Consider the following 25,221-nt stretch of genomic DNA (forward strand, 5'->3'; position numbering starts at 1 on the left):
GGAGCTGTAATTTCGGTTTCCGCAAATTTCTTTAATTACAAACCAAAACACACATATACAACCAACGATAGAGAGAGAGAGTGAGAGAAAAAAAAACAACCACCCAAAAATAACATCCAAACGCGTGGCTCACATTTATCGTGAGATAACTGAAGTGTGTGCGTATAGAGCGTGGATGAAATTGCATGTATAAAACGCACGCAAGTGGAAAAAATACAGCGTTAGAAAAGGGTTAAAAGAGAGAAAAAGACAGAGATAAAAAAAAATCTTGCTGGCCAGTACGAGCATGAACAGGACGGCACACCTATCGTAGCCAAAATAAACATTTAAGCTCGGAACGTCCGCAAAGAAGAAGCATTCTAATCGAAGAACCGTTCAGTTCAGTTTAAAGTGCTGTCAAAACATGAGCGTCGAATGCAAGCGAAAGTTTTACGTTCCCCAATCTCCCACTCTTCCACTCTTCCGAGCAGGTGGTTAATCCTCCGCCAGAGTTCCCTTTCGATGCTTGCTTTACGCATCTCGCTTCCCGAAAGTATCACCAGCTAAACTAAAGGTGAAAAACGAAAGACAACAATTGGCAGACACGCATCGGGACACACACACACATAAACACATATTATTGCTGCACGACGATGGTGGAATGATGGTTTAAAATGAATTCCACGCAATGGTGCGTGATTGAAGGTGTGCTGTAAAACAGGGTGAAATAAAGCCAAACTTTTGCCATACAAACACACACACACACACACACACACACACACACACACACACACACAAATAGACGCATGCATGGTTGATAGAAAATTGGAGGGAAATAAAACCGAGCGCAGGAAGCAAAAGGGAGAGCGGCATTAGTAAAAGCTTGCTGGCTGTGATCGTGCCTTTGCCGGTCTTTGGGACGTGGGAACGTTCCGAAATGTGTGTTGCTAGCGGAACAAGCTCCAATCTGGAGGGTTTAAAGCACACACACACACACACGTGTGGAAGGGTAAGTAAGGTAAGTATCAATTTCCGGAATTGTTTATGTGATTCATCAATTTGGCAAACAATTCGAATGAATAATGGTTCCATTTTCAGGTGGAATTTGAAAAAGGATGAAAAAAACTTAATACAGATTTTAAACTGGGTACATCATATTGTTGTTTGTATCATGCTTCGAATAATCCTCATTTGTAGTGAAAAAAAAAATCATAATTCAATTGTATATTCATCAACAAACCATCAACCTGCTTAAATAAACACATAAAACAACGGCAAAAGCATGGAGGCGCCCAGTATATGATACATAATGAATGTATTAGTTCTTACTTGTTCTATTAGTTCTGTATTTGAAGATCACTTACCCTGCAGATCATCTGAGCGATCGATTTTGAGGCCTTGCTGGGTGACGGCCGCCAGTGATACGGCGTACTCGCGATCGCACTTGGCCTTCTGCGCCAGGCAGCGCTTCATCGTTTCGAGCAGCTTCAGCTCGGCCTCCTGCCGGTTGAGCAGCGCATCGTGCGCCGCCCGCCCCTGCAGGGCGGACGAGAAGCCCATCGCGAGCGGCTGCGGTTTTGCTGTTTGGGGTACCGACGTTTCTCGGCAAAACCCCGGAAGAAACGGTTTCGACCGTCCCCTAGCTACTTGATCGATTGGCACTTCTAAATATCACCGAAGCTATCTCCCGCTACCTCGAATACGCTACACCACACACACGCACACACACAAAACGCACTATAGAATGCACACACGATGCTTGCTACGGAATAGCGATAGACGGTTGAGAGCTACATAAAAATCACTGGGCACTGTTTTTACTGAGGTATATTATTGAACCTGCGTTTTGAAATGATAAGGATAAATGTGAGACACAAATTCGAACGAATTTTCACGTAGCACAATTTTCCCACAAACTAGAATACTCTATAAACATTATGTCCACTTCACATTAACCCATAGTGAACGTTTTCGTCAGAAACTTTGAACATAGAAACACAACGCATCGTAGAGTTTGCGCAGTCCTTTGCGCACGATTTAAACTAAAGACGACGCTCTACACTAACCAACATACTCAGACGAGCTAAACGGGGTTGTACATTTCATCGTTGTTATATTCTTCGATTGTTATATTTATCGATCACTGATAATGTGAGGTCCCTAACCTTCTCGCTCTTTAGCTACATGAAAAATCTATAGCCTGTTAAGTTCAGTAACGGTAGATATTTTGAAACATGTTACATTAAAAAGGTAAACTGCACACTTCCTTAAAATCAAAAGCCATTAGTCAAAAAGGAAAATTGCAATAGGAAAAAGAAATTCCTTAAAAAAGATTAATTTATTGTACAATGATTGATTTTACTGGTGCTCAATTGAAGTGTTTGTAGTAATCAATTTAAGTTTGATTATAGCAAGAGTAATTTAGATCGTTTTGGAATGCTGTAATGCTTATTTTGATCATTAAATGTTTGTTTCATCTCAGCGTTAGTCTGGTTTCCCCAGAATTGAGATCTGCAAAGAGAAAAAAGAGAATGTAATTGTTAGAACTATGATACACATTCTTAACTAGTGATGTAAGATCAAATCCGGACTCGTTAAAATGATTCGGATCAGTAAATTGAGCGAGTGAAACATGCATCAGTTTTTCAAAGATCCGGATCATCGCTTCCCTGAGAGAAATAAAGGGGAATGCTCGAATGCGCCAAATGAGCAAGTGAGCAGGCATCATTTTCGGATCACTATTCTTCTTTCTTTAGATAGCAGATCAGACATATCTTACGCGTGTGTGATTTTTTATACCAAAACGGAACGTATGGAGAAATCTGCGTGCGAGGTATCAATTCCATATAAACATTGAGACCTTCACTCTTTTGCGCTAATCGTGTAGATGCAGCTTTAGCGATATGTTTAGCTCATCGTCCACTCGACAATGACGATGAAAATATAACTGACTATCTCGTTCGCCCGTTAACAAGTACTGCATCTCTTCGCCTCGTGATTCCTGTAATGTTTTGGGTCTTTCTCACGATTTATTCACCGTTTCCCATATATTTTTGTATAGTTTCCTCATTATTTTGGTATCGTCGTATTGGACATCCATACAATCCAATTGAAAAAAATGGGTAGCGCTTAGTAAATTGTGGGAACGAGCTAAAAAACTATGAGAACCATCCAAATTTTTTTGGGAAACAACCAATAAATCTTGGCAGAGTCCTGAGATGTTCTCATTTCTCTTTGACTCCAGATTTGGCATTAACTGACAGGTTTAGCAGAGAACGAACGATTGAATGATTGATCCGATCAACTGATCCGGATCATTTTTATGAATGAACCGGAACTGAGCTGATCTTCAAAAAGACCCGTTTTTAACACCACTATTCTGAACGATTTTGAAACATTTATTTGAAATGAACAAATGTTAAGTTGTCATTTTTAGACTAGCAAAGAGATGATAGGTAGGAAACAGTGTTATGTGATACGAAAACCAATTGGAAAACTGATTAAAGTCTATTGTTTTATATTCAATTAGTTTCAGTAGATATCGAAGGGAGATATTCGCAGTTCGGGGGAGATGTATAGATTTCTATCTAGAATGTCTCCTACATACATATCTCCTGCTTTTCTGCCGTAGGTCCGAACCCGACGTTGGTTTTGAGTGCCTTAAATGACTCCAAACAGACGTCACAATGAAGGGCGATTGGAAGTAAGTTAACGGCAATCACGGCCAATTGAAATCTCATCCACACTCGTTCAGAATTTGCTCACAATTGAGCAAATTGAAGACATCTAGCTAAAAAGAAGCTCGTCGCTAAAAGTATCAAGGGTAGTCGACAGTGATCTTTCAACAACTTTAGTAAACAATGTAAACGATTTTTTTCTGTAATTCCTTAACACATAAATAACAATAATGCTTGCCTAGCAGCCAAACGATAACAGTAATAAACGCAACACAGTGGATCATTGTTCTTAGTCGACGGGCTCGGCTCGGAATCATGTTGCATGCTGGCCGCAAAACTGGATCAGGCGGATATGCTTCATTACCGGACCCGATGCCAATGCTCGCAAAATCACCAAACTGGTTATCGATGATAATGGAATACACATCACGCATTAATCGATCGGGAAAACCGGTTGAACCAATGGTTGGTGGGCATGTATAAATTGTGTGCATCTTTTACTTATTGCCTGTCCACGACGATCGAAACCTATTGCATCTTATATTGCTTAATGCTACATGGTGTGGTAAACCATTTTGTAATCATGTTTGGGGAATTCAATCAACAATGTATCACGGTTTTTGATAGGACAAAAAAGTACGAAGATTTTTAGAAGGAAAAACGTTTCTTGTTGCAATATCAAGAAACCTAAAGGTATAAATTCATCATTATCATATACTCAAAAAGGTACTTAACAAATAAATGAAACTCTCTTACAAACTCAAATATCAAGTACAGTTGTAATTCATCGGACAATTCATTTACCTCTTTAAAGATTCTTTCTGTACTTTGCTCTTTAGCACAATAGAGCATGGAAGTTTACATTTGTTTACATTGAGCCTAATTTCATCTTTTGTTTCACTTATAGTTCTTCTTTCCTTGTTTTCCTTACTACTCCCTCACCGCACCCTACACCTCCGATTCCCGTCTCTTCTTCACACGCCAAGTTAGACACTTCAAGCGTCCGTCTCAGTGCAGTGGTTCTCGTTGCACCGGGACCCTGGACCAACGGACGATTAAAGGTGTACTTCAACACGAACACCAATCCCGTACCCATGTACGTACCTTTGGGGGCTTCGTTCTGAAACAAAGCAGACCATAAAATATGTTGCTTCCCCACCACACATAAGCGAGCAAAAGGAAGCAGCAAGAAGAGCGAAAAGGCAGAAACAAAACACACCACAGCAGAACGGGTTATGAGCAGCACTACTCCATGCAGCAAACAAACATCACTGGATGTCTCTGTCGACGATCATAACAAGAGCCTACCTCCCCATCGTAAGAGAGAAATGCTTCAATCGTACACTTGAAGCCGAAATTTAAGTAGCGAAATGAGCGAGCGCATACAAGGGGTGTAGCGTTTTACTAGCGGTCAGTAGTTTTGGTACTCATGTAAGTAGGGCCTAGGCAGAACCATTTTTCTTCCCCGTCAAGCTGAACTTCTTCTGGAGTACGTTATTCTTCCAGCCGGCGGACTGTATGGGAGTATTGGCTTCTTAATGCAAAAAAAACAGGAATCAAACTACCTGTTGACGCATTCATCCCAGCTTCATCATCTTCATCATTATCCTACGGACTACTGGACGCACACATCAAGCAAGGTAGCAAGGAAGAAGCCCACCACAGGCAAGCAACGTTTTATGTTGGGAAATGAAGCCTCCATAAGCTGTCCATCATCACTTCTTATTCCACACTCCCTACACGACCAACTGTAATTATTGACAGCGAAAACAGGTTTACATGGCAAACATGGTGAGATGGCGGGGAGGGGCCGCCAATACTGCCCTGCAACAACCCTTCGCTTCAAAACGGTCCTCCTCTTTGATGTTACAAATTGTAAGTGTGCTGGCAAACACTAAATCAATATAGACACACAGCGCACATCGGGACAGCTGTCCCTCGGATCTCGGTCTGATAAGCCGATGATAAGGGAAGCTTTTAAAAGACTGCTACCGTTACGGTGTGTATGTGTTATCATCGCGTTCTCTGTCCCTCCCCGGGCGGCAGAAGAAACCCGTTCATTCATTTTATTCCAACCGATCGGGATTCTACGAGCTCTTTGCGCGAGCGTTTGCGTACGGTTTGGCGACACATTCACGCACTAGTGTCGCGTGGAGCAGAACGAGAATGCACCGTTAAAGTGCAGCTTAGGTGTGTGAGTGTGTGTGTGTGTATGTGTGTATTGTTACGCAGCGAAGCATAAAGATACGATTGTAATGGCGTTGTTGGTAATGTGATTTAGAAGATTCTATTTTATCTGGATTAACGCCAGATCGTTTTTCAACCTCAACTCCAATCTACTTGTTGACACGAAATTAAGTGAATGTTGAAGAAAGCTTTTTTTCCTGCATCTAAAATTATAAAATGAATGGCGTTGTTACGTCATTATGTAGAGACAAATAGCTTCATTAAAGACATTGATACGGACATTCATGTATTGAAGCGACCGTTACAAAAGCAGCAGTTCCTTCGCAGATGAAGCCAGCACGAAGTGCGTCTGTATTAATGCTAATACTTTCACACGAGCGCTGCGCGATTTGTGCGTTTTTTGTTTGTGTTTTGTTTCTGCTTCATTTTGCGGTCACCCAGTGTGCACACCTCTTCCCGCATGTCGCCTGATCAGGTTGGCAGCCAGTGGGCCTGAACAGGATGACACCGATCACCAGCACCATTTCGCTCCGTTTGCTCCCAAACAATCCGTTCATATGTGGCAAGAGGGACGCACGCCCAAGCTCTCTGGCAGGTTTTGATAAGCTTCGAGCCGCTCCAACGACAATAGGAGAGCAACCTCCAAATGGCGCGGTGCACTTTCTCTCCCTCATCCCCCCTCTTCCTCCCTCCCTCCCTTATCCATTTCCTTGCCATGGTTGTGATTGACTCCACGCAAACGAACGAACGTGTAGGTGCGTGGATCGATGACGATGATGACGATGATGATGATGATGTGCTAAAGTTGCACTTTTGTCCACACAGCTACTCGCACACTAGTGAACCAGGCCGGGCCAGGCCAGGCCAGCGCCAGTGAATTGTGTTATGTGGCTTTATTTTATTTTTATTATGTTGTTTCTTTTTTACCCTTCCTTTTATTTGTGTGTTATGTTCGTGAGTTCCGCCGTATCCGCCACCCCGTGTTTTCGTACCTTCGTACCCCTCCCTTACCCCTTACCTTGTCCGTGCCGAACCGAAAACCGGTTGGGCCAAACAGGGTGGCCAACATCACGACGACGACGACAACGACAATGACACACAAACACACACAGTGACTTGGTTGGGGTCGTGGGGATGCATTCGTCGCCCGTACTGCCAGCGAACGGAGGAAATTCGAACCCGTGGAATCGCATACGCGCAAACACACACGCATATGAAGTTTCCACTCCCCGGACAGACAGGGAAAGGGGGGGGGAGGGGGGAGGGGGAGAGGACTCAGTTGGACGTGAAGAAGCATCAGGGGATTGGGAGCGAGCGTCTCGCGGGTGCTGGGAAAGTGAAAAAAGATTCTAATTTGTGCTTCCACTTGCACGATATCCATTTTTAGTCACACTGCCATTGGTTTGGAACGAGCAAAGCAAAGAGCAAATCGGAACGAACGCGCTGCAACCGACAAAGGAAGATTCGGCGAAGGCGTCGTGATCATTTCTAGACTCAAATCTACATCTGATCAAACAGCTTGGTCGCTGATCAACCACTGCTCTGTGATTGTTTTTTGCGAACAATAAGGATCCCAACAGAATTTGACATTCGATCTTGACACAAGCTAAGTGGCGATCACACACACTTAGTTTGGCATCATTTTGTAATAGTTTAGAATTATTTCAACAATTGATTTGAAATGGTTTAGAAATGCACTTATTTAACGCAATTTTCTCAACATGTTCCTACGTTTCGTCACAATCTCATGCTTTATTGCCATTTTGTTTAAAATATTGAAATATTAACACATTTTTCAATGCTTCATTAAAACTGGAACAAGATTACGGTCGATAAAAAATCCGTTTCGAATGCTGTTTGGACAGCTGTTTAATGTGATTTTTATCATAAAAAAAGACAACTCAATTGAAACAATTTTACTGCTCTGTTTTTTTCAGAACTAATCGTTTTTAAGCCGTGGTTCAAAATTTGATCAATTCTTTCAATCTTCAACATAAGTTTTATCCTTTCAAATGAATTCCAAATACAATCTACAGTACCATTCAAAACGTTTGAAAACAAATCAAAGCGCTCAAAACCTTCAAACCTTTCCTTAAGACAGAAATTAAAAAAACACATGCAAAAAATCCAGTTCCAACACCAGCAGCAGCAGCAGTACTGGCTCTGTTTAAGCGCTTCATGGTGCAAAAACGAAGATGTAGGGTTTTCCCCATAATTGAACATTTGCGTTGAAGCTGCCTTGGTAATATGATTGGCCATTTAAACAGACCGAACCTCATTCTAAAGCGAGAAGCAGCCTTTTCTTTCTCTTTTCCCTCGATCTTCCCTTCTCTCGATGTGCATTGGATAAGAGAATTAAGCTATTGTAGATCTTTAACGCCAGCACATAGCAACATAGCAGCACACAAGCAGCTACGCACAAATCATCGATCAGCTTCGATCGCGGTGTGATCGGGCATGGGGGGCAGGCATAACGATTTCCAGCCGCCTTTTTCTTCTTCTTCTACTTCTTCTTCTTTTGCTAATAACCATAGAAACACCAATGTGTTCTGCGCGTTAGTAGCAACAGCTATGAACGAGAACATATTCCACACATCCCCTCCATCCCATCCACCGGTTGGGATGTACGAGGGGGATGGATGGAAGTTGAGTTTTGCGGGGCCGTCGCCCAATGTTCTTCGACGACCACCACCGTCTTCTCAACACGCACACAATCATAGCAAGCGACAAACACTCACACGCACACGTGCAGAAGGGAGCAAGCAGTGCGATGTTATGGAGCCCGAAACAGGTTTTCTGATGTTTTGCGCTTTCTTCTTCACCTGGATTTCGTTCTCTCTTCGCCTTTTGGGTCGACGCGCCGAGAGCTAACATACACACACACACACATACACACATACACACACGGTACAACCAGTAAAAGATTTCGGCGTTTCGCCTCCCGTGAGACGGCGGCCAGAGCCGTCGTCAGCCTCCTCTAAACAGCCGTGTGGTCAGCGGCGACAGGCAGACAGAGACAGAGAGAGAGGGAAAGAAGGGGAGAACGAGAGAGAGAGAGAGAGAGAGAGAAAGGGCAGAGATGGATAGCAGCGATTGCTTTGTTGTTTTTTAGGTTCATCGGTGCGCCGTTTTGGGTGGTGTTTTTGTTGTCTTTGCGCTTTGCTGCTTTGGACCGTCGCTTGGACCCGTCTTTGCCTGTGAGGGGGGCAAAACATGGTCAGGAAGAGTTGGATGTTGTGCGTCGTGGTCGTTGTCGTTGTGTTGAGAAAGAAAGACGAGAAACCGGAATGAAAACGGGATAGGATGCAACGAAAACAACAAGCCCCCCTTTGCCGTTGCTGCATTTCCCTTCTCCTTTTCACCTGAAATGCGACAATGCGCCTGAAAGCGAACGCATGCAGGGGGGAGAGTGGAGAAGGCGAAAGGTCGCAACAATCGCGACCACCGCAGACAGTTGTGATTTAAATTTGCGTGCAGCACACCGAACCGTTTCTCACTCACCTGTGTATGTTAATCGCAATATACTGGTGCGCCGCAAAAGGGAACAGGTTTATGCGGCAGGTTGATATATGTTACGGAAGGGTAGGGTAGCACTAGCACCAAGCACCTCTCCCCAGGTAGGGAAACCGATCTTCAGCTTCACACGAAACGGTGGGTGATAACTCTTTTGGGCCCGTTCACGCATACACGCTCGATCGTCGAATCCACACAAATCTTCACCAATCGGCACAGGAGGAGATGGCCATAATCAAACACAAAACACAACTGCATTGGCCCCATACAACACGGATGTGTGCAGACACATCTTCTTGCTATATTTTTTGCACACCTTTATCGCCCCTTAAAATCATGACCACACACACGCACACACTGTCACCATGCACACCTTTCGGTAAGGCACCGCAGGATAGGGCAAACAACAAACGCACTGCACACACGTACGACGAACCGATCGCCGCGGGTGGCAAAGAGAGGAAATAGACACACACGCACACACGCACACACACACACACACGCACAAACACAGTCCTGCCCGCGAGTCGAAAAAGAAAGCCTTACCGTGTAGCCGCGAGAAAACACACAGAACGCACTTCACACCCCCTTGTGTGTGTGTGTGTGTTAGTGTGATGGTGTGTGAGAGAGTTGGTGTACCTGTGTGGGACAACAGAAATGCCGCGCCGGCATTTACGAGGAAAGGGAGCGATTGATCACGTACCACGTTCGCGCGCGCCCGTTGCTTTGTGAATGAATGAATGGGGCGCTCGGGCCCGAGAGCAGAGCGACAAACACATCGGGATCGGATTGCAAACCACCCCTTCGCACAGTGGGAGAAAGTTGGGGTTGGTGTTGGACAGAAATCATTTCAATGTTGCGCTATTTTTCACATGCAATTTGAACTAATGTTTCAGCAATGTGCATGTTAGTTGTAGGTTTTCGTTCGCTTTTTTATTAATATTGCAATGTTTGTTATGATGAGCCTAAAATTTAAAAAGAATGTCATTTAGACATTGACAAATTAAAATATATTCTTGTTTAAACTAAGGATTCTAAAAGGTTCAACCATTAATCAATCAAGATCATTTTAAATCATATAAACAAAATCTTTGTTTTCTGGTTTTCTGTTTTTCTCACCATTTGAAACCGATGTTGATTCCACTGTGTATCGTCATCATCATCGTCGGTTTCGTTAAGCTTTCGTTGAAATGAACGTGCAGTGTGCAAGAACGAGATGGCACATCTAATATCGTCTTGCTAGAGCGAGTACGTGGGTTAGCGCGAGAATGAGAAAGAACGAACAAAACAAAATGCGAGAGGCAAATTACTCTCCGCTCTCCACAATATTGGCGTCCTGCACACTTTTATTTTGATATCAATTTAGTAGATATATAAACACGTGATCACTGATTGAAACAGGTTTTTTTTAGTAGATTTCGCCGAATAAGTTAAAAGTAGAATATATATAAATATATAGATTATTTTATCATTTTCTTGTTTAATTAAAACAAACGGATATGGTATATTAAACACAACAATTGTGAAGCATATTGAACGAATGAGTTCTCATTCTCATTTTGTCTTAAAAAAGAAGAAAAACGAAGTTCAAGGAAGGCTAGGATTCTTCTAACAACATAAAACAAGAAAAGTGTAAACATGGAGTGTTGAAAACTTGTGGTGTTTTGGTAGACACGCGTGGCTTCAAGAAATGAAACTGTTGTTTAAAAATGATAAAAGATATTTAAAACCAAGAGATATGTAAATGTTTTGCTATGAATTTGGACTTGGAAGAGCAGAAAGGTATTTTCAAATGGAATTTAAAAAAATGATGCTTCATGCAACAATCATGCATCCGAATTGTGTGTAATTTGTAAGAATTTCTGCTGTTATCTGTTCATTCTATTCGTCTTTAACCATTATCTCTATATCCACCTATCCGGGTGTGTTTTGCTCATTAATTTTATAATAACTTTTTATTGGACAATCAAATTGATCCCATATTTTTAGAATGCCTAGCATTACATGTTTTGAAAATGTGATCCAAAAATCAGAATTAAAAAAATATTGTATGTACTTTTTAAAAATATATCTATTTATATCGTTTACTTGTATATCCGCCTAACCGGTTAGGTAATACATACATTAAGAAGGTTCAGTTTCGGTTTAGTCGCAAATTTTATAATAATATCTATACCAATGCGTGCTACACCGTTGAGCGTACTGCAATTCAAAATTCAAAATTTCTGCAGACTGAAACAAAAATACTTCCACAAAAAAAGGCAATCCATCGCTCAAATCACACATCGATTAAAATGATTAATTAAATGACATATCGTTGTCATAGCAACCCATAATTGCACGGAAAAGGCTCGATAATGTGTAATCAGTGAAGGATTCCACGTCGCACGGGAAAGCCCTCCCCAAGCGTCCCACTTGGGGAAGGTGCACCACACTCGCTAGACATGATCGCGCTAATCATCAGTGTTCCGGGGGTTCGACGGCGGAATCGGTGGATAATTGGTGAAGATTGGCATTGTTTGGTGTGATAAGCAGAGACGCGATTTTTTTTTGCCCGGTCCATTAGGTGCCGCCTATCTTTATTGACTTGCGTACAAATGTGCCGCGTTCACCAATACTGATGGATATAAGCGCGGCACGACACAGCAGCACGTACACGTTCGCTGCTGCTGCCCTTTCCCGAAAGGGTTTAGTTGAATTTCAAACGTGGTGGCAGGCAGGGTGGCCGTGTTTGCATCTGCTTGGTGGTCGATTGTTCTCACGGCCGATCGGGCACAAAGCTGTTGCGGTTTTGCAGCGTTAACGATGGGTGCGATTGACAAATTGGCTCTGGGCTCCGTAGTGATTAGTATCGCGTCCGTCTGTGGCATACTGATATGCTTAGTACAAATATCGAACCGGATGGACGATAGTGTTAACCAGGCGAATAGTGAACTGTTGCAAAAAATCGCCCTCCTGCGTGTGGAGATGGAACAGGCGGAACAGGCTTCCCCGAGTGGCCCACTGCTATCGATCGTTATCCGATCCGCGAAACAAAGCACCACACTACGGCGAACCATCCGACACACCTGGGCCCAAAACGACCATCGTGTAGTGCACAGGTTCGAGCTGCATGCACCCACCGTGCATCCGAAAGCACACCCAACGAACGCAACGAACGGGTCGGCGGCGGACTGGTTGAAGCGCCTGCAGCATCATCACCGTGCCGCCACCGCCTCCAACGCACGGTACTTGCTGATCGTCAACGAGTACGTGTTCGTAAACATGCCGCTGCTTTTGGAGACAATTGAACGGATTTTACCGCGGCAAGGGTTCATCCTCTGCAAACCGGTGCCGGACGTTCCGGCGCAAAATGGGACGTGCGATCCGGCGCAGCCCATCCTGCTGTCGATGGACGTTGCGCGCGGACTGACGGAGCAGTACGTCGTGCAGGATGGAAGGCGCTTATACCTGAACGATCGCGAGACGGAAGCATTTGTCCGCGATCAGATGGACGATGAAGGCCGGTTGACGTTCTTCTTTACTGCGCCGCTGCTTCGATTCGCCGCAAAGATGCCGCTTACGCAGCGGATCGAGCAGCTTTGGCTGTCGCTGATCGGGAATTATACGCCCGTGGAATACTAATCGCGTGCGTAGTTTCTAGATTTCTATTCCAATATTTTTGCGCAAGCAGTGAAGAGATGTGGTAAAAGATAAGATAAGTATTGTGTAGCAAATTAAAATAATTTAATTAAATTGCATTACCAAAAATATAAAATTTCGAGTAAAGATTAATGTCCGATGAGTCACACGTGTTGGGCAAAATTTGCTCATGACATTTTCCACGTACCAACGCTACCGCGTACACAAGACAACAGAATTCCCGTAAGACATGTCACCGTTTTTCTTGCGTTGCGAATGACTTGTAACATTTTGGAGAGATTTTTATTAATTCTTTATATAGAATAAGGTTTGTGTTTTGTTGACTTGATGGACACGCCTTGGCGTCCGGGTGATACTAGCTTTTGAAGATAGTGTAACACGTTTTTCTTCTCAAATCCAACACACACACATACTTAACTCAATGGCGGGCTCAATGACGACGTGAAGTTGAAGGAGTGGTGGAGAGGGGAGGGGAGTGGTTGTGATAGGATCGGAAAGGATTCAGTTGCAAATGCAAAGCTGTTTGCAGACGCGCTTATCCGCGGCGCATTGATTGTTGGACTGAAGGATGATGCATTACTGCGCACGGAATTTGAACACCGGAAATACGCCACCGGGATACGCACCGCCGCGTCGCTTAGCAACACTACACGAAATAGTTCGCTAGCTGTGTCATCTTGTCCTTGGGTGCTTTGTTCCTTCCCCGGCCTCCTTTGCCACCTCGGCCGCGAAAACCTCGGCCCCGTCCGCCCCGTCCACCGGCATGGTTTCGGCGCATCTCGACCGCTTTGTGCTTCTCAACCTGAGGGATTTGGAAAGAAATGTGGGTGCGCTGGTAAGGAGCAAAGGGAGCAGCAGCAGCATTGTGTCATCTCTTACCAGTGGCATAAATTCGGCGAAACAGAAAATGCAACCCTTCTTCTCCGTAACCTCGTCCTTGAAAGGGGACTTTTCCTGTTTGTAGACTGCTGTGACAAGCTGGGCGCCACACTCTTCACACGATTCAGCTGAAAAAGGGTAACACAATGTCGGTGTGTAATAACGTTTAAATGCACTCAACGCTTCCGTCATCCCTCCCCTACCTTCCACGGTTACTTTCACCGCATCGGCGAAACAGTTAACGATGACGTCACACAAACCGTTGCAAACCAGGCGCCACGTTTTCGGCGTCATCGTCGAGTCGAGCACCAGCACGCCCCGCTCGCACTCCATGCAGCTCGACACGCCCAGCAGCGACAGCGAGTGGGCGCAGGTCGGATGGGGACAGTTGTTGCAGCCCGAGTTCTTCACCATATCCCTGAACGGCGGATGGTTGTAGCAGTACGGGCAGAGCGGGTACGCCTTGCCCATCGCACCGTTCGTCCAGGCGACCAGCTCGAAATCGTCCAGCGGGCACTTGAGCTCGCGGTACACGCGGATCGAACCCTTCACCGGCAGCGTGTACGTTTCGTCGCACGTGGGACAGTGGAGGCGGGCCGGTTTCGACTGTATGTACTTCATGTAGCGGCGGCACTTGCCGCAGCGCGACAGCGATTTGCCGGACGAGCTGAGCGACGAGAACGTCGACTCGAACAGTATGTCCATGTTGCTGATGTTTTGCACAAAGTACAGGAACTTGAGGCGGAATATTTCGACGGCGTGCTTCAGCACCAACCGATAGTCGGCGGAACCGTGCGCAATGAGATTCAGCTGCTGCTCGACGGCGGACCGCATCGTGGGCAGGACCAGCTCCGGATCAATCTGTCATGAAAACAGGGAGGGGGGGGGGGGGGGGGCGTTGTCAAACAAAACAAATTAAAACCCACAGCTCACTAGATCGTCGCTAAGGCTACACTGTACACTGCCTTACCTTCTGATATCCGTGCACGAGCACAATGCCCAGGTTGGTCGGTGTGAGCGTACGGCCACTCCCGATCGCCACGTAGTTCCGCTGGCAGATGTTGTTGATGTGCACCGGGATCGAAGCGTCCGTACCGATGCCGTGCTTCTCCATCAGCGAGATCAGCTCGGACTCGGTCAGATAGTCCGGCGGGCCCGTTTGGCTCTCCACCAGCCGCACGTCGCTGATCTTCACCTTGTCGTTGACCGCGAACTGATGCACGAGCTCGTTCTTGCCGAACGCCTGCCACGTCATTACCTTGGTAAAGCCGGGATCGATCAGGGCGCTGGTGGTGGCGGTAAACAGTTCCCCCCCGATCCGGAACTTGGTCGTGTGCGTGCGGTACTTTAGATCGCGCGAAATCGTACCGAGAAAGTGGCGACAGATGTAGTCGTACACGCGCCAGCTGTCCCCGTCGAGCTCGTTGCGCGAGGCCAGCTTCATCGGCGTGATCGGTGGATGGTCGCCGGCGTCGTTACCCTTGCGCGGGTGCGTCATATCGCGGGCGATTGCCTTCGCCTCTTCGCCAAACTCCGACGAAGGTTGCAATAGTCGTACAACTCCACTGCACAATGAGAAGGAGCAAAGGGTGGATAGAATTTAATGGGGCGAAAGGGACATTTTGGTGCAGCGCAACATACTTTAGATCGAAGTTGGTTGGATACTGTGTGGTTTCTGTTCGAGGATAGCTGATGTAACCTCGGGTGTACAGTCTGTAAAGGGAGAAAAAAAAACGAACGTTAAGCTGGCATGATCAAATTGGATCGAATCGAATGGCTCGACTTACTTTTCAGCAATTTGCATCGCCGTATGGGGACCGATGCCCAAACCTGCACTGGCCGCACGCATCAGTTCGACGGTGTTCAGTGCTTGCGGACGTCCACGGACCTGCTCTTTCGAGCTAACAGCTTCAACGCTAACGACACGGAGGGATGGACATTGTAATGAAACTTTGCAACGCTCAACATCGCTTCCTTCCTACTTACATTGCTTCCTTCTGTTCTTTAACCTTATTCAGATATATACAAGCGATCTCCTTCTCGAACACGCGCACGCGGTGCCATTCCAGCTTGATCTCGGGACTTTCGCCCACCGACACCTGCACGTACCAGAACGTTTCCGGCTTGAACGTTTGAATTTCGTCGTGCCGCTGGACGCAAAACCCAAGCGTGGGCGTCTGGCACGGCCCGTACGAAATGAGCGACGCGTCCAGATCGGCATACTTGCCCTGGAAGAACTTGGTCTGGAAGCGGGTGAACGCGCAGCCGATGCGCAGATCCAGCTCCTGCCGTGCGTCGACCGATTTCGCCTCGTTTTCGTTCGGGTGGATCAGATTGTCCATCGCGTACTTGATGTCCTTCTCGGTGATGGCGGAGAACTTGGCCCGGTACGTCACCCGGTTGGAATGCACATTGTGGATCGAGTCGGACACGGCCGCCATCACCTCGTAGCAAATGTTTTCGCCCTCCTTGTCGCAATCGAGCCACAGTATGAGGTAGTCGCAGCCGCGCGCCTCCTGGGCGAGAAAGTACGGCATGCGCAGGTTCGGGGTGGACTCCTTCTTCTCGGTCGGGCAGGCGAACAGTTCGGCCGGGTCGACGCGGTCCCACGAGTTGTACTTGCCGACGAACTCTAACCCCATGATGTGCCCGCACACGGACGTCATTTTGAAGCGCGTCGTTTCGCCCCGGAACTGGCCCACCCACTCGTGTACCGAGCATGCACTGTTCGAACCTGCGAAATTGGAGAACGGAGATTCGTGAGCACGATCGGCGGCTGCAACGCGGGCAGCGGCTGGCTGACACCGGGACACCGCCTGGGCGTACCTTTTCGCACCGAACACTTCCCGTTGCTCAGGATGCTCGCTAGCGAGGCTGCTAGCGATGGCTTTTCGGCCACCATTAGCGCAACCTTCATCGTGAAAGTGGGCTTGCGTGGGTTTCACGGGAAAGAGTACGCTCAACGCCTGGTACTGATTGGTGAATAAATAACTACAATATCTGAAAGCCGCTTATTTATTCGCAGCAAATACGCTTGCAGGGAAATATATACAAGTCCAAAGCGGCGTTTTCTCGTTTTTTCATTTTGACAGTAGTTTGGCAGCTGGACGGAGGGCGCGTGCGCCGGTCATTTCGGATGACATTACACTGCGAGTGACATTGTGCAATTTAACCCTCATAATCGCAACACAAACATCATCTAGCCGAGATGCTCATCGCTCATTGAAAGGGCGCTGGTTGGTTGTTTGGCTATGTTTGACTATTGTTATATAAAATTTGAGCATCTCTGCTGTATTAGCACCGACAAACCGACGTGAAACTGGCGTTAAAAAAGTGTCCCACACGAAAGTACTGTCATTTACCAGTGAGGCGATAACTTCTGTCAAAGTAAGCTCTGTTCACTGCTGCTTCGATGTAAACAACTTTTCTAAATACAAATTGCGAAGGAAGTGTGAGGCAAGATTTTGTGAGAATTTTTGGACAAAACACCCAGGAAAATCATTTTATAAGTTTCCAAATCAATGCAAAAGATGTGAGAAGTACATAAAACAATACGCATTGGAATTTGCGAAGAAAAACAAAAAGGGGATTTAGCAGTTTCTTCTCTGTGTCAGTGTAGTAAGCGAATCATTATAGAGATGGCGCTAGTGTTTAACGTAATTTCATTTGAAATCAGGAGACAACTTTTGAAGCTCATTTTGTTCGAAGTGTCACGTCGGTTTGTCGGTGGTATTAGGCCCGTGTCTATGAAAATGTTGCGGAACATTTGTTGACAAATCGTAACCGTAGCAATAGACGATGCGCAATCTCAGATTGCGCATATATTTATCTGTCAAAAAGATATATCGTTTCCGCGAAGCCAACCCTGAGCTATACCGTATTAATACACGATGCGCAATCTCAGATTGCGCATATATTCGTTTTATCAAAACATAAGTCATTTCGCGAAGCCAACCCTGAGCTTTAAACGTCATTTCCATACATTTTCAGATTGCGCCAAGATTGCGCATAAATTTTCAAGATTATATGTCCGAGGTATATAAAATTTTTTTGACAGATAAATATATCAAACCGACCCGTTTGACAGATAAATATATGCGCAATCTGAGATTGCGCATCGTCTATTGCTACGGTAAGGATGAACTGTCAAACTCATGTTGCGGGACCATTTTTGTTGCAAGAGAAAGAAATCGACTTTTTTGGCGTTTCCCAAATGCCAGAAATCTACTAAACGACCACTAAACGGGTTCTAAACGGCTCAAGCTCTCAACCTAAAGGGAATCTAAAAAGACTTCGTTTAGCAGACGGTGAAAGACTGATGCATTCTAAAAATAGCAACAAAAAAGCTAGTGGCGCCATCTGTTGGTGGGATAGCCACACAGCGGAGCTTTCCTCGCTTTGAGAGGTTTTTCCTACCCTCTGTACTACAGTGAACCCTCTCTTATTTGATGCCTCTCTAATTTCAAAAACCTCTCTTATTTGAACATTTTCCACAGTCCCTTCATTTCCAGTACATTTTTGTTCCTATAATTTGGAAAACCTCTGAAATCTGTATCCTTCTTATTAGTGTATGGTGTTGCTATGGTTATTGAATGATGTACAGTCTGTTCTTGAGTTACGCGGTTTGTGCGTTCCAGCGGAATCCGCGTAAGTCGAATTTCGAGATTTTCAGTCATATGACATTTGATTACTCGATATTTTTTATTCAATTTAGTATTTGTATGCACTTAACCATTTATTTGATATGATTCGTGCAAATCATTCTGATATTTATGGCGATTCTTCTTCTTCTTTGGCTCAACAACCTTTGTCGGTCAAGGCCTGCCTGTACCCAAGTGCCACAAATCCACTAAACGACCCCTTAACGGCTTCTAAACGACTCAAGTTCTCTACCTAAACGGAATATAGAAAGACTTCGTTTAGCAGACGGCTAACGACTCATGCATTCTAAAAATAGCGAAAAAGTTGGTGGCGCTCTCTGTTGGTGGGATACCCCAACCAGTTGAGCTTCATCGCTTGGAGGAGAGCTTTCTCATTTCCTTTGTACTGTTGTATGGTTTCGCATTGAAGTTATGCATCGCTAGAACTAGAACGGCGATACGATTGTTTAAATACTAAACTCCAACGGAAACCACCAGCACTGAAGCAAGTGAGATTTGAGTAATGGTCGTTGGTGTTGATACCCACGTATCTGACCACACGACCATTCATATAGATTTTTGCTCAGAAAGTTATAAGGCTATATAGGTCATGGTAAGATGAAACTTGCTGAAACACATTGCAAGAAAAGGATAGCAATATAATAATTAGTTTTAATACGCCATCTATTGATTAAACCAATGAAGCTGTGGAGCTTTCATTTTTTTTATAGATATTCAATTTTCCAATCGTTTAAGCTTAATCAGTGGCGCTTGGGTACCCACTTGTGGGCTTGGCTTTCAGTGACTGATTGATTCCCCCCCATAGCAGGATAGTCAGTCCTACGTATGGCAGCGCGGTCTATTTAGGGATTGAACCCATGACGGGCATGTTGTTAAGTCGTACGAGTTGACGACTGTACTACGAGACCGGCTCAATTATGGCGATTAAGTGATTTAAATTTATCAAATCAAGAAAACCGCGTATCTCCGTAACTCGGGAACAGACTGTATGCTCAAATAGGCAATCGTGTTTGCAGTTTCCTATAGCAACAGTTAAGGCTGAATACTAAATGTTCTGTCTCTTTCTTGATTTTATGGACCTTTCATTCACTTCCAACCTCTGTAATTTGAGAACTCCTCTTATTCGACAGTCCCATCGCCTCTCTAATAAGAGAGAGTTAACTGTAGATATTTCCGGAAATCCATTGAACAAATGTTGCCACAACAAGTTCATAGGCTCAGGCCTTAGGAGGCTAATATTTGCCGATTATACTGTTGAAAAGAAAATATATCGGCAATATCAACTAAATAATTTCACCAACAAAACGGTTTTATCTTTAATTGAAATCAAAAAGAAAATTTTCAAAAATTATTAGCAGGACTAGATATTGCAATGAGCTTGGAAATAGAAATTATATCCTACAAATAAGGACATGTCGTTCAAAAGAGAATCATTTATAATGGAGGGGCTGAAATATTTCAATTGTCTTGAATGAAAATTATAAGCTTCAAAAGCAAGAGCTCTGTTAAATAAACTAAATTGTATGGCGTCGCAAGATTTCGTGTTCATAAAAAGTCCGAGAATTTCCACTAAAATTCTGATATAGACATAATAAACAAAAAACATTTTTTTCGAAGAAATTTAATACCAAACCGAACGAAACCAATTCCAATTGAAACATTAATCATCAGTCGTCATTTAATCGTCATTTAATCGTCATTTAAGCAGCGTGACAATTGAATGACAAACGGAGAAAAAAAATGGTAGCAGGGTTAGCCGGCCGGTCCAAAGTGTATTGGTGTGCGTGTGTACGAGCACTGTGTCTCGAACGAAATCCATCAGCATTGTTTTGCACATTTATTACGCTGTGGTGTGTGCGGCATCTCTGATTAGTAGTGCTGCTATTCGTTTGCATTCACATTTCAGCCGCGATCGTTAAAGCTCTGCTGATCTTTTTGCCCTCCGTACGATCATTAAAAGCCTAGCAAGGAGCGAGTGAGTGTTTTTGCTTCTTTTACAACATTCATCTCTATTTGGTTCCGCAAGCAGCAGATTCGTTCATTCCACTCCTATCAGACAGCGTACAGTGGACAGATAAAGGGAGTGTTTTGTTGATTGATAAGTGTAAAATTTGTGTCCATTTGTTTCGCTAGCAATGTATCGTGCAGTGAAGCTGTCCAGCGCTTTCCGTGCACTGTCCGCACATTGCCGGAATTACTCGGTGCCGGCACCAAAGTCTTCTCCCGAGATCCTCTACACCGGGGTAAGTGACCTCTGTGCGGAGATATGACATTCCGGGATCGAGGTTAGGTGGGCGCGCCTGCTACAATGCTCCTCCTTATCGGCAGATCTTTATCAACAATGAGTGGCACAAAAGCTCGACCGGAAAGACCTTCCCCACAGTCAACCCGTCCAACGAGAAGGTGATCGCGGAGATCCAGCAGGGCACGAAGGCGGACATCGATCAGGCGGTGGTAGCGGCCAGAGATGCGTTTAAGTGAGTCTGTCTTTTTGCCGAGTCATGCTAGTCAGTTTTTCACTGTATTGGTGTGTGTTTTTTTTAGGCTCGGATCACCCTGGCGCCGGATGGATGCATCGAAGCGGGGTCAACTGCTGTACCGGCTGGCGGATTTGATGGAGCGCGATCGGGTGTACTTAGCGGTCGGTATCAAAAGGCAATCCTCCGATAAGCTTATCTCTTGCTGCACTTGCTCTAATATCGCTGCTGTTGCTTCTTGTTCCGCAGAGCTTGGAAACGCTGGACAATGGCAAACCGTACTTCATGTCGTACAACGTGGACGTGCCGATGGCGATCAGCAACCTGCGCTACTATGCCGGCTGGGCGGACAAGAACCACGGCAAGGTGATACCGATGGACGGCGAGTTCTTCGTCTACACCCGCCACGAACCGGTCGGTGTGTGCGGCCAGATCATCCCGTGGAACTTCCCGATCCTGATGGCGGCGTGGAAGTTCGGTCCGGCACTGGCCACCGGCAACACCATCATCCTGAAGCCGGCCGAACAGACCAGCCTGACCGCGCTGTACATGGCGCAGCTCACGAAGGAGGCCGGCTTCCCGCCCGGCGTGGTGAACGTGGTGCCCGGCTACGGTGATGCCGGTGCCGCCCTGGTCGACCATCCGGACGTCGACAAGGTGGCGTTTACCGGCTCGACCGAGGTGGGCAAAAAGATCCAGCAGGGCTCGGGGCTGAGCAATCTGAAGCGCACCACGCTCGAGCTCGGCGGCAAAAGCCCGAACATCATCCTGTCCGATGCGGACATGAAGCACGCGGTAGAAACGTCCCACTTCGGGCTGTTCTTTAACATGGGCCAGTGCTGCTGTGCCGGGTCGCGCACCTTTATCGAGGACAAAATCTACGACGAGTTTGTGGAGCGGAGCGCAGAGCGGGCGAAGAAGCGCACCGTCGGCAACCCGTTCGATCTGACTACCGAGCACGGCCCGCAGGTGGATCGGGCCCAGTACGACAAGATACTGGGGCTGATCGATACGGGCAAGCAGCAGGGCGCCCGGTTGGTAGCGGGCGGCAGCAAGGTACCGGACCTGCCCGGCTACTTCATCCAGCCGACCGTGTTCGCGGACGTGCAGGACGACATGACGATCGCGCAGGAGGAAATCTTCGGCCCGGTGCAGCAGCTGATACGCTTCAAGTCGCTCGACGAGGTGATCGAGCGGGCGAACAAAACCGACTACGGGCTGGCGGCGGCCGTCTTCTCCAAGGACATCGACAAGGTGAACTATCTGGTGCAGGGGCTGCGGGCCGGCACCGTCTGGGTCAACACGTATAACGTGCTGTCGGCGCAGGCCCCGTTCGGTGGGTACAAGATGTCCGGCCACGGGCGCGAGAACGGTGAGTATGGGCTGCAGGCGTACACGGAGGTGAAGAGCGTCATTACCCGCATTCCGGTGAAGAATTCGTAAGCGCGCGGGCGAAGTGTGAGCTGTTGGAAACCAAACACACACAAAAAACAGGCCGTTATTCAAAACGGCACAAACAATTTAATTGTTTCCTAACGTTAAGATCCAAAAACGCATCACTCAGCCTCTTTGTAGGAGGGTGTATTTTTTAAAACAATAAATATTAAAATCGTGCAAAACAAACTATGATTACGCCACTGCAAACACACACACATTGTACAAAAACAGACAACATTGCATTTATTTGTTCGGTTTGAAGTTTGCGTTGCTTTGCTTTTTACACATAAATCAATCTAAAGCCATTTCTGCGCCCCTTTTGCGCGTTTCTGGGCGTTAGGTTTCGCTTTGTTTGTTTGTAGTGCTGCTGCTGCTGCTGGTGTGCAGATTTGGGCTCTTTCTTTTCTTTTTACGTACTTGTTTGCGACATCCCTTAAACGCTAGGCTCATCCAGTTACGAAACAATCGACAAAAAACAATCGACAATCGTTAATATTAGTAACATCTTCTCCTGTGTCGTCCCTCGCGCTTCCCTCCATAAAATATGTGCCATAATGTATATTGAAACAGCGAGCGGGAACCCACTCTGTGCCTCCCCCTCTCCCCTTTCTAAGGGTCCTTTCCTTTAACAATCAGCCCCGTTTGCTCCATTATAACCTACGATCTGTAACAGAGTAAATTCGATTCGTACGTAAGCAATAATTTGATAAATTTCCGTCCTTCCGTCCGCATCTGCCCCTTTCCCTTTTGCTATTTTTAAATAAAGTTTTGGCGGCAGAACAATCGTTTATATAAAATTCGAAATGCCTCCTGCTCTCCTCCACGCCCCAATGTCCCTAAGCGTGCGTTCGTCGCACGTGCGTTGCTTCTCCCCGTCACGTTTTTGTTGCGCTGCCCTGATATAGCAATGTGTTGGTTTCTTTTGTGCGTGTGTGTTGTGCTCCTCCATTGACTCCTCTCTTCAACACACCTCCACCGCTCTGCAGCGTTAGTCATTTGGGGAGGATGTGTGTGTGTGTGGTAAAGCTTTACTAGTTTCGTATAGTCTCTTGGATCGGTGTACTACTTCGGGCGTGTTCCGCCAGCCGCCATCACACGCTGGTTCTGTAACGTGAAGAGAAACGTGATCAGAATTAAGCTTCGAATAAGCAGCTGAAAGTGAATCGGCAAGATTGAAATTGAAGAAACGAATGAAAATTAAAGTAATTTATAGAAAAAAATGAATCAAAAAACGGTAAAATGGGAATACGTACAAGGAAGGACACTAAAACCAAAATCGGAACCAAAATACACACACAACCAAGGACACACACACACACACACAAACACAACTAGTCGGAAATATCGAATACAACTGACTCGGGCGGGGCCGGCTCCGGTGCGGACGGGTGGGTGTTTTTTTGTACTAAAAAGCAGCGGCTAAACCAGCCGCACCGGAAACCGTTCGCGTTGCCGCCGGCCATACCACCGTTGGCGGTGTGATGGTTGTTGCTGCTGGCGGCCCCGGCCAGCAGATTGTTGCTGGCGGCGTTTCTGCTACTATTATTATTGTTGTTGTTGTTATTGTTGGTGTTGGGGGTGCTGCAATGATATGGCAATCGAAAGTGAGGTGAGAGAAAAAAACAGGGCAGACGACCCTGTGCCCGGCTTACCGTTGCGGTTCGCCTGCGTGCGGTGTCTCGTTGATCGGGGCGGTTGGATAGCCGGCGGAAAACAGGGACTGACGCCGGATCGCCCAATCGTGGTGCCCACGGAGCGACAGGTACACGCTGATGCTTTTCATCAGTGCCGTCCGTACCTTTGGGAGGAGGGGTGGGGGGTGGGATTAGTTTGATTTAAATTGAAAATAAACCAAATTCTGCGCTGCAATAAAACGAGCGCTTTCCGGTACCAACACATACCTCCCCGTTCAGGAAGCAGTACAGCAGCGCGATGAAGAATCCCTGGAAGGAGCTGAGAAAGTGCGTCACGTACGACCAGATGGCAAACTCGAGGGCCGTCTTGTCGAGCGGTGCCTGCGTCATGTTCAGTATGTTGGTGATGCCGAGCAGCGGCACGAGGACGACCGCCGCCCGGACCGCTTTCCGGACCTGCTCCACGTCGCTGGTGTGGCTTTGGCGCAGCTTCACGATCAGCACTCGTATAATGTTGAGTAGAAATATGAAATTTAACTGCAAGCAAAACCGCACGATAAACGCTCATTTAGTGGGTCAATTAATTGCTGGTGACAGCTGCGTGTCAACACGCAAACACTTACCACGACAGCTGCTAGTCTTGGACCTTCCAAAATCCAGTAATAAGGCGTCAAGTTGTATCCCCACCAGCATCTACGTAGAGGAAAAAAAAAAAAAACTGTAGCATTTGTCCTTTCGGAAGCTACTTCATCATCTCACCAACCCACTTACTTCTGCTGCCGGATGTACTGCGCGGTTATGATGGCCCAGATGATGGTCAGTATGAGTGGGCCGCCCCAGCCGACGATCGCGTAAAGCTTGTGGGGAAATCTTCCCTGGAATACTGTCACCGTCACTACGTTGTGTAAATATAGTCCCTCTATAAACATCCACATAAACATGCAGGTCCTGGCGTACTCCAGCAGCACGTACGACGCTTCGCACAGGAAAAGCTGCACGGAAGGAGAACAAAAAGGAAACAGTTAAGTTGTCGCATGTATCAATTCGAGATTTCAGGCTGCAACAGGACACAATGTCTGTGTGTGTGTGTGTGTGTTTGAGTGTGGGTGGATTATGCTGTTTGATCTTTGCATTT

At 46.1% G+C, this 25,221-nt stretch overlaps 4 protein-coding genes across 13 annotated transcripts in view; 1 reads left to right on the forward strand and 3 right to left on the reverse strand.

The window, feature by feature from the left end:
* The window catches only part of LOC1274321 (tyrosine-protein kinase Fer), a 46,475-nt gene extending 36,366 nt beyond the window's left edge, over positions 1 to 10,109 (reverse strand). Inside the window, exons 1-3 of one of the 7 annotated variants that reach the window (XM_061648105.1) lie at positions 9,345 to 9,863; positions 2,342 to 2,490; positions 1,344 to 1,818 (exon numbers count right to left, since the gene is read on the reverse strand). In XM_061648105.1, coding sequence (XP_061504089.1) covers positions 1,344 to 1,539 — 196 coding nt within the window. In that variant the 5' untranslated portion in view covers positions 1,540 to 1,818; positions 2,342 to 2,490; positions 9,345 to 9,863. Of the gene's footprint in view, positions 1 to 1,343; positions 1,819 to 2,053; positions 2,079 to 2,341; positions 2,491 to 9,344; positions 9,864 to 9,902 lie in introns of those variants that run through there. The other 6 variants (XM_061648102.1, XM_061648109.1, XM_061648110.1 and 3 more) reach the window with 6 other exon arrangements.
* A 3,106-nt stretch (positions 10,110 to 13,215) lies between these two features.
* On the reverse strand, positions 13,216 to 17,010 carry LOC133391334 (DNA topoisomerase 3-beta). 2 transcript variants are annotated; one of them, XM_061644898.1, is made up of 8 exons: positions 16,704 to 17,010; positions 15,864 to 16,611; positions 15,665 to 15,793; positions 15,519 to 15,590; positions 14,848 to 15,442; positions 14,081 to 14,738; positions 13,878 to 14,005; positions 13,216 to 13,800 (listed from the first exon to the last, which is right to left on the reverse strand). In XM_061644898.1, exons 1-8 carry the CDS (start codon positions 16,792 to 16,794, stop codon positions 13,645 to 13,647), a joined length of 2,577 nt encoding a protein of 858 aa, XP_061500882.1. In that variant the 5' UTR covers positions 16,795 to 17,010; the 3' UTR covers positions 13,216 to 13,644. The 2 variants fall into 2 exon arrangements, with proteins under 2 accessions (XP_061500882.1, XP_061500881.1); XM_061644897.1 differs by having other exon boundaries at positions 13,216 to 14,005; positions 16,704 to 16,977.
* A 3,305-nt stretch (positions 17,011 to 20,315) lies between these two features.
* Positions 20,316 to 22,638, forward strand: LOC1274323 (aldehyde dehydrogenase, mitochondrial). Its single transcript, XM_313425.6, has 5 exons — positions 20,316 to 20,513; positions 20,672 to 20,781; positions 20,867 to 21,015; positions 21,083 to 21,179; positions 21,265 to 22,638. The coding sequence occupies exons 2-5, from the start codon at positions 20,674 to 20,676 to the stop codon at positions 22,456 to 22,458; spliced, it is 1,548 nt and encodes a 515-aa protein (XP_313425.3). The 5' UTR covers positions 20,316 to 20,513; positions 20,672 to 20,673; the 3' UTR covers positions 22,459 to 22,638.
* A 31-nt stretch (positions 22,639 to 22,669) lies between these two features.
* LOC1274324 (PDF receptor) overlaps positions 22,670 to 25,221 on the reverse strand; it is a 30,486-nt gene continuing 27,934 nt past the window's right edge. The window contains exons 7-12 of one of the 3 annotated variants that reach the window (XR_009764500.1): positions 24,858 to 25,078; positions 24,710 to 24,779; positions 24,354 to 24,623; positions 24,105 to 24,250; positions 23,706 to 24,033; positions 22,670 to 23,556 (exon numbers count right to left, since the gene is read on the reverse strand). Coding sequence is in view for 2 of the 3 variants with exons in the window: in XM_061640588.1 (XP_061496572.1) it covers positions 23,544 to 23,556; positions 23,812 to 24,033; positions 24,105 to 24,250; positions 24,354 to 24,623; positions 24,710 to 24,779; positions 24,858 to 25,078 (942 nt within the window). In the remaining variant the exon portion in view is untranslated. The remainder of the gene's footprint in view (positions 23,557 to 23,705; positions 24,034 to 24,104; positions 24,251 to 24,353; positions 24,624 to 24,709; positions 24,780 to 24,857; positions 25,079 to 25,221) is intronic. The other 2 variants (XM_061640588.1, XM_061640589.1) reach the window with 2 other exon arrangements.

Source organism: Anopheles gambiae, chromosome 2, assembly GCF_943734735.2.
Source record: "Anopheles gambiae chromosome 2, idAnoGambNW_F1_1, whole genome shotgun sequence".
NCBI classification, from domain to species: Eukaryota; Metazoa; Arthropoda; class Insecta; order Diptera; family Culicidae; genus Anopheles; species Anopheles gambiae.

Excerpts from the sequence above, each read along its gene's own strand:
- LOC133391334 (XM_061644897.1), bottom strand. The coding sequence starts at position 16,794 with ATGAAGGTTGCGCTAATGGTGGCCGAAAAGCCATCGCTAGCAGCCTCG. Across the intron at positions 15,591-15,664 it reads GCGATGCAAATTGCTGAAAA|ACTGTACACCCGAGGTTACA; the intron begins GTAAGTCGAGCC and ends CTCCCTTTACAG. Across the intron at positions 15,443-15,518 it reads CCAACCAACTTCGATCTAAA|TGGAGTTGTACGACTATTGC; the intron begins GTATGTTGCGCT and ends CTCATTGTGCAG.
- LOC1274323 (XM_313425.6), top strand. The coding sequence starts at position 20,674 with ATGTATCGTGCAGTGAAGCTGTCCAGCGCTTTCCGTGCACTGTCCGCA. Across the intron at positions 20,782-20,866 it reads CCGAGATCCTCTACACCGGG|ATCTTTATCAACAATGAGTG; the intron begins GTAAGTGACCTC and ends CCTTATCGGCAG. Across the intron at positions 21,016-21,082 it reads GCGGCCAGAGATGCGTTTAA|GCTCGGATCACCCTGGCGCC; the intron begins GTGAGTCTGTCT and ends TGTTTTTTTTAG.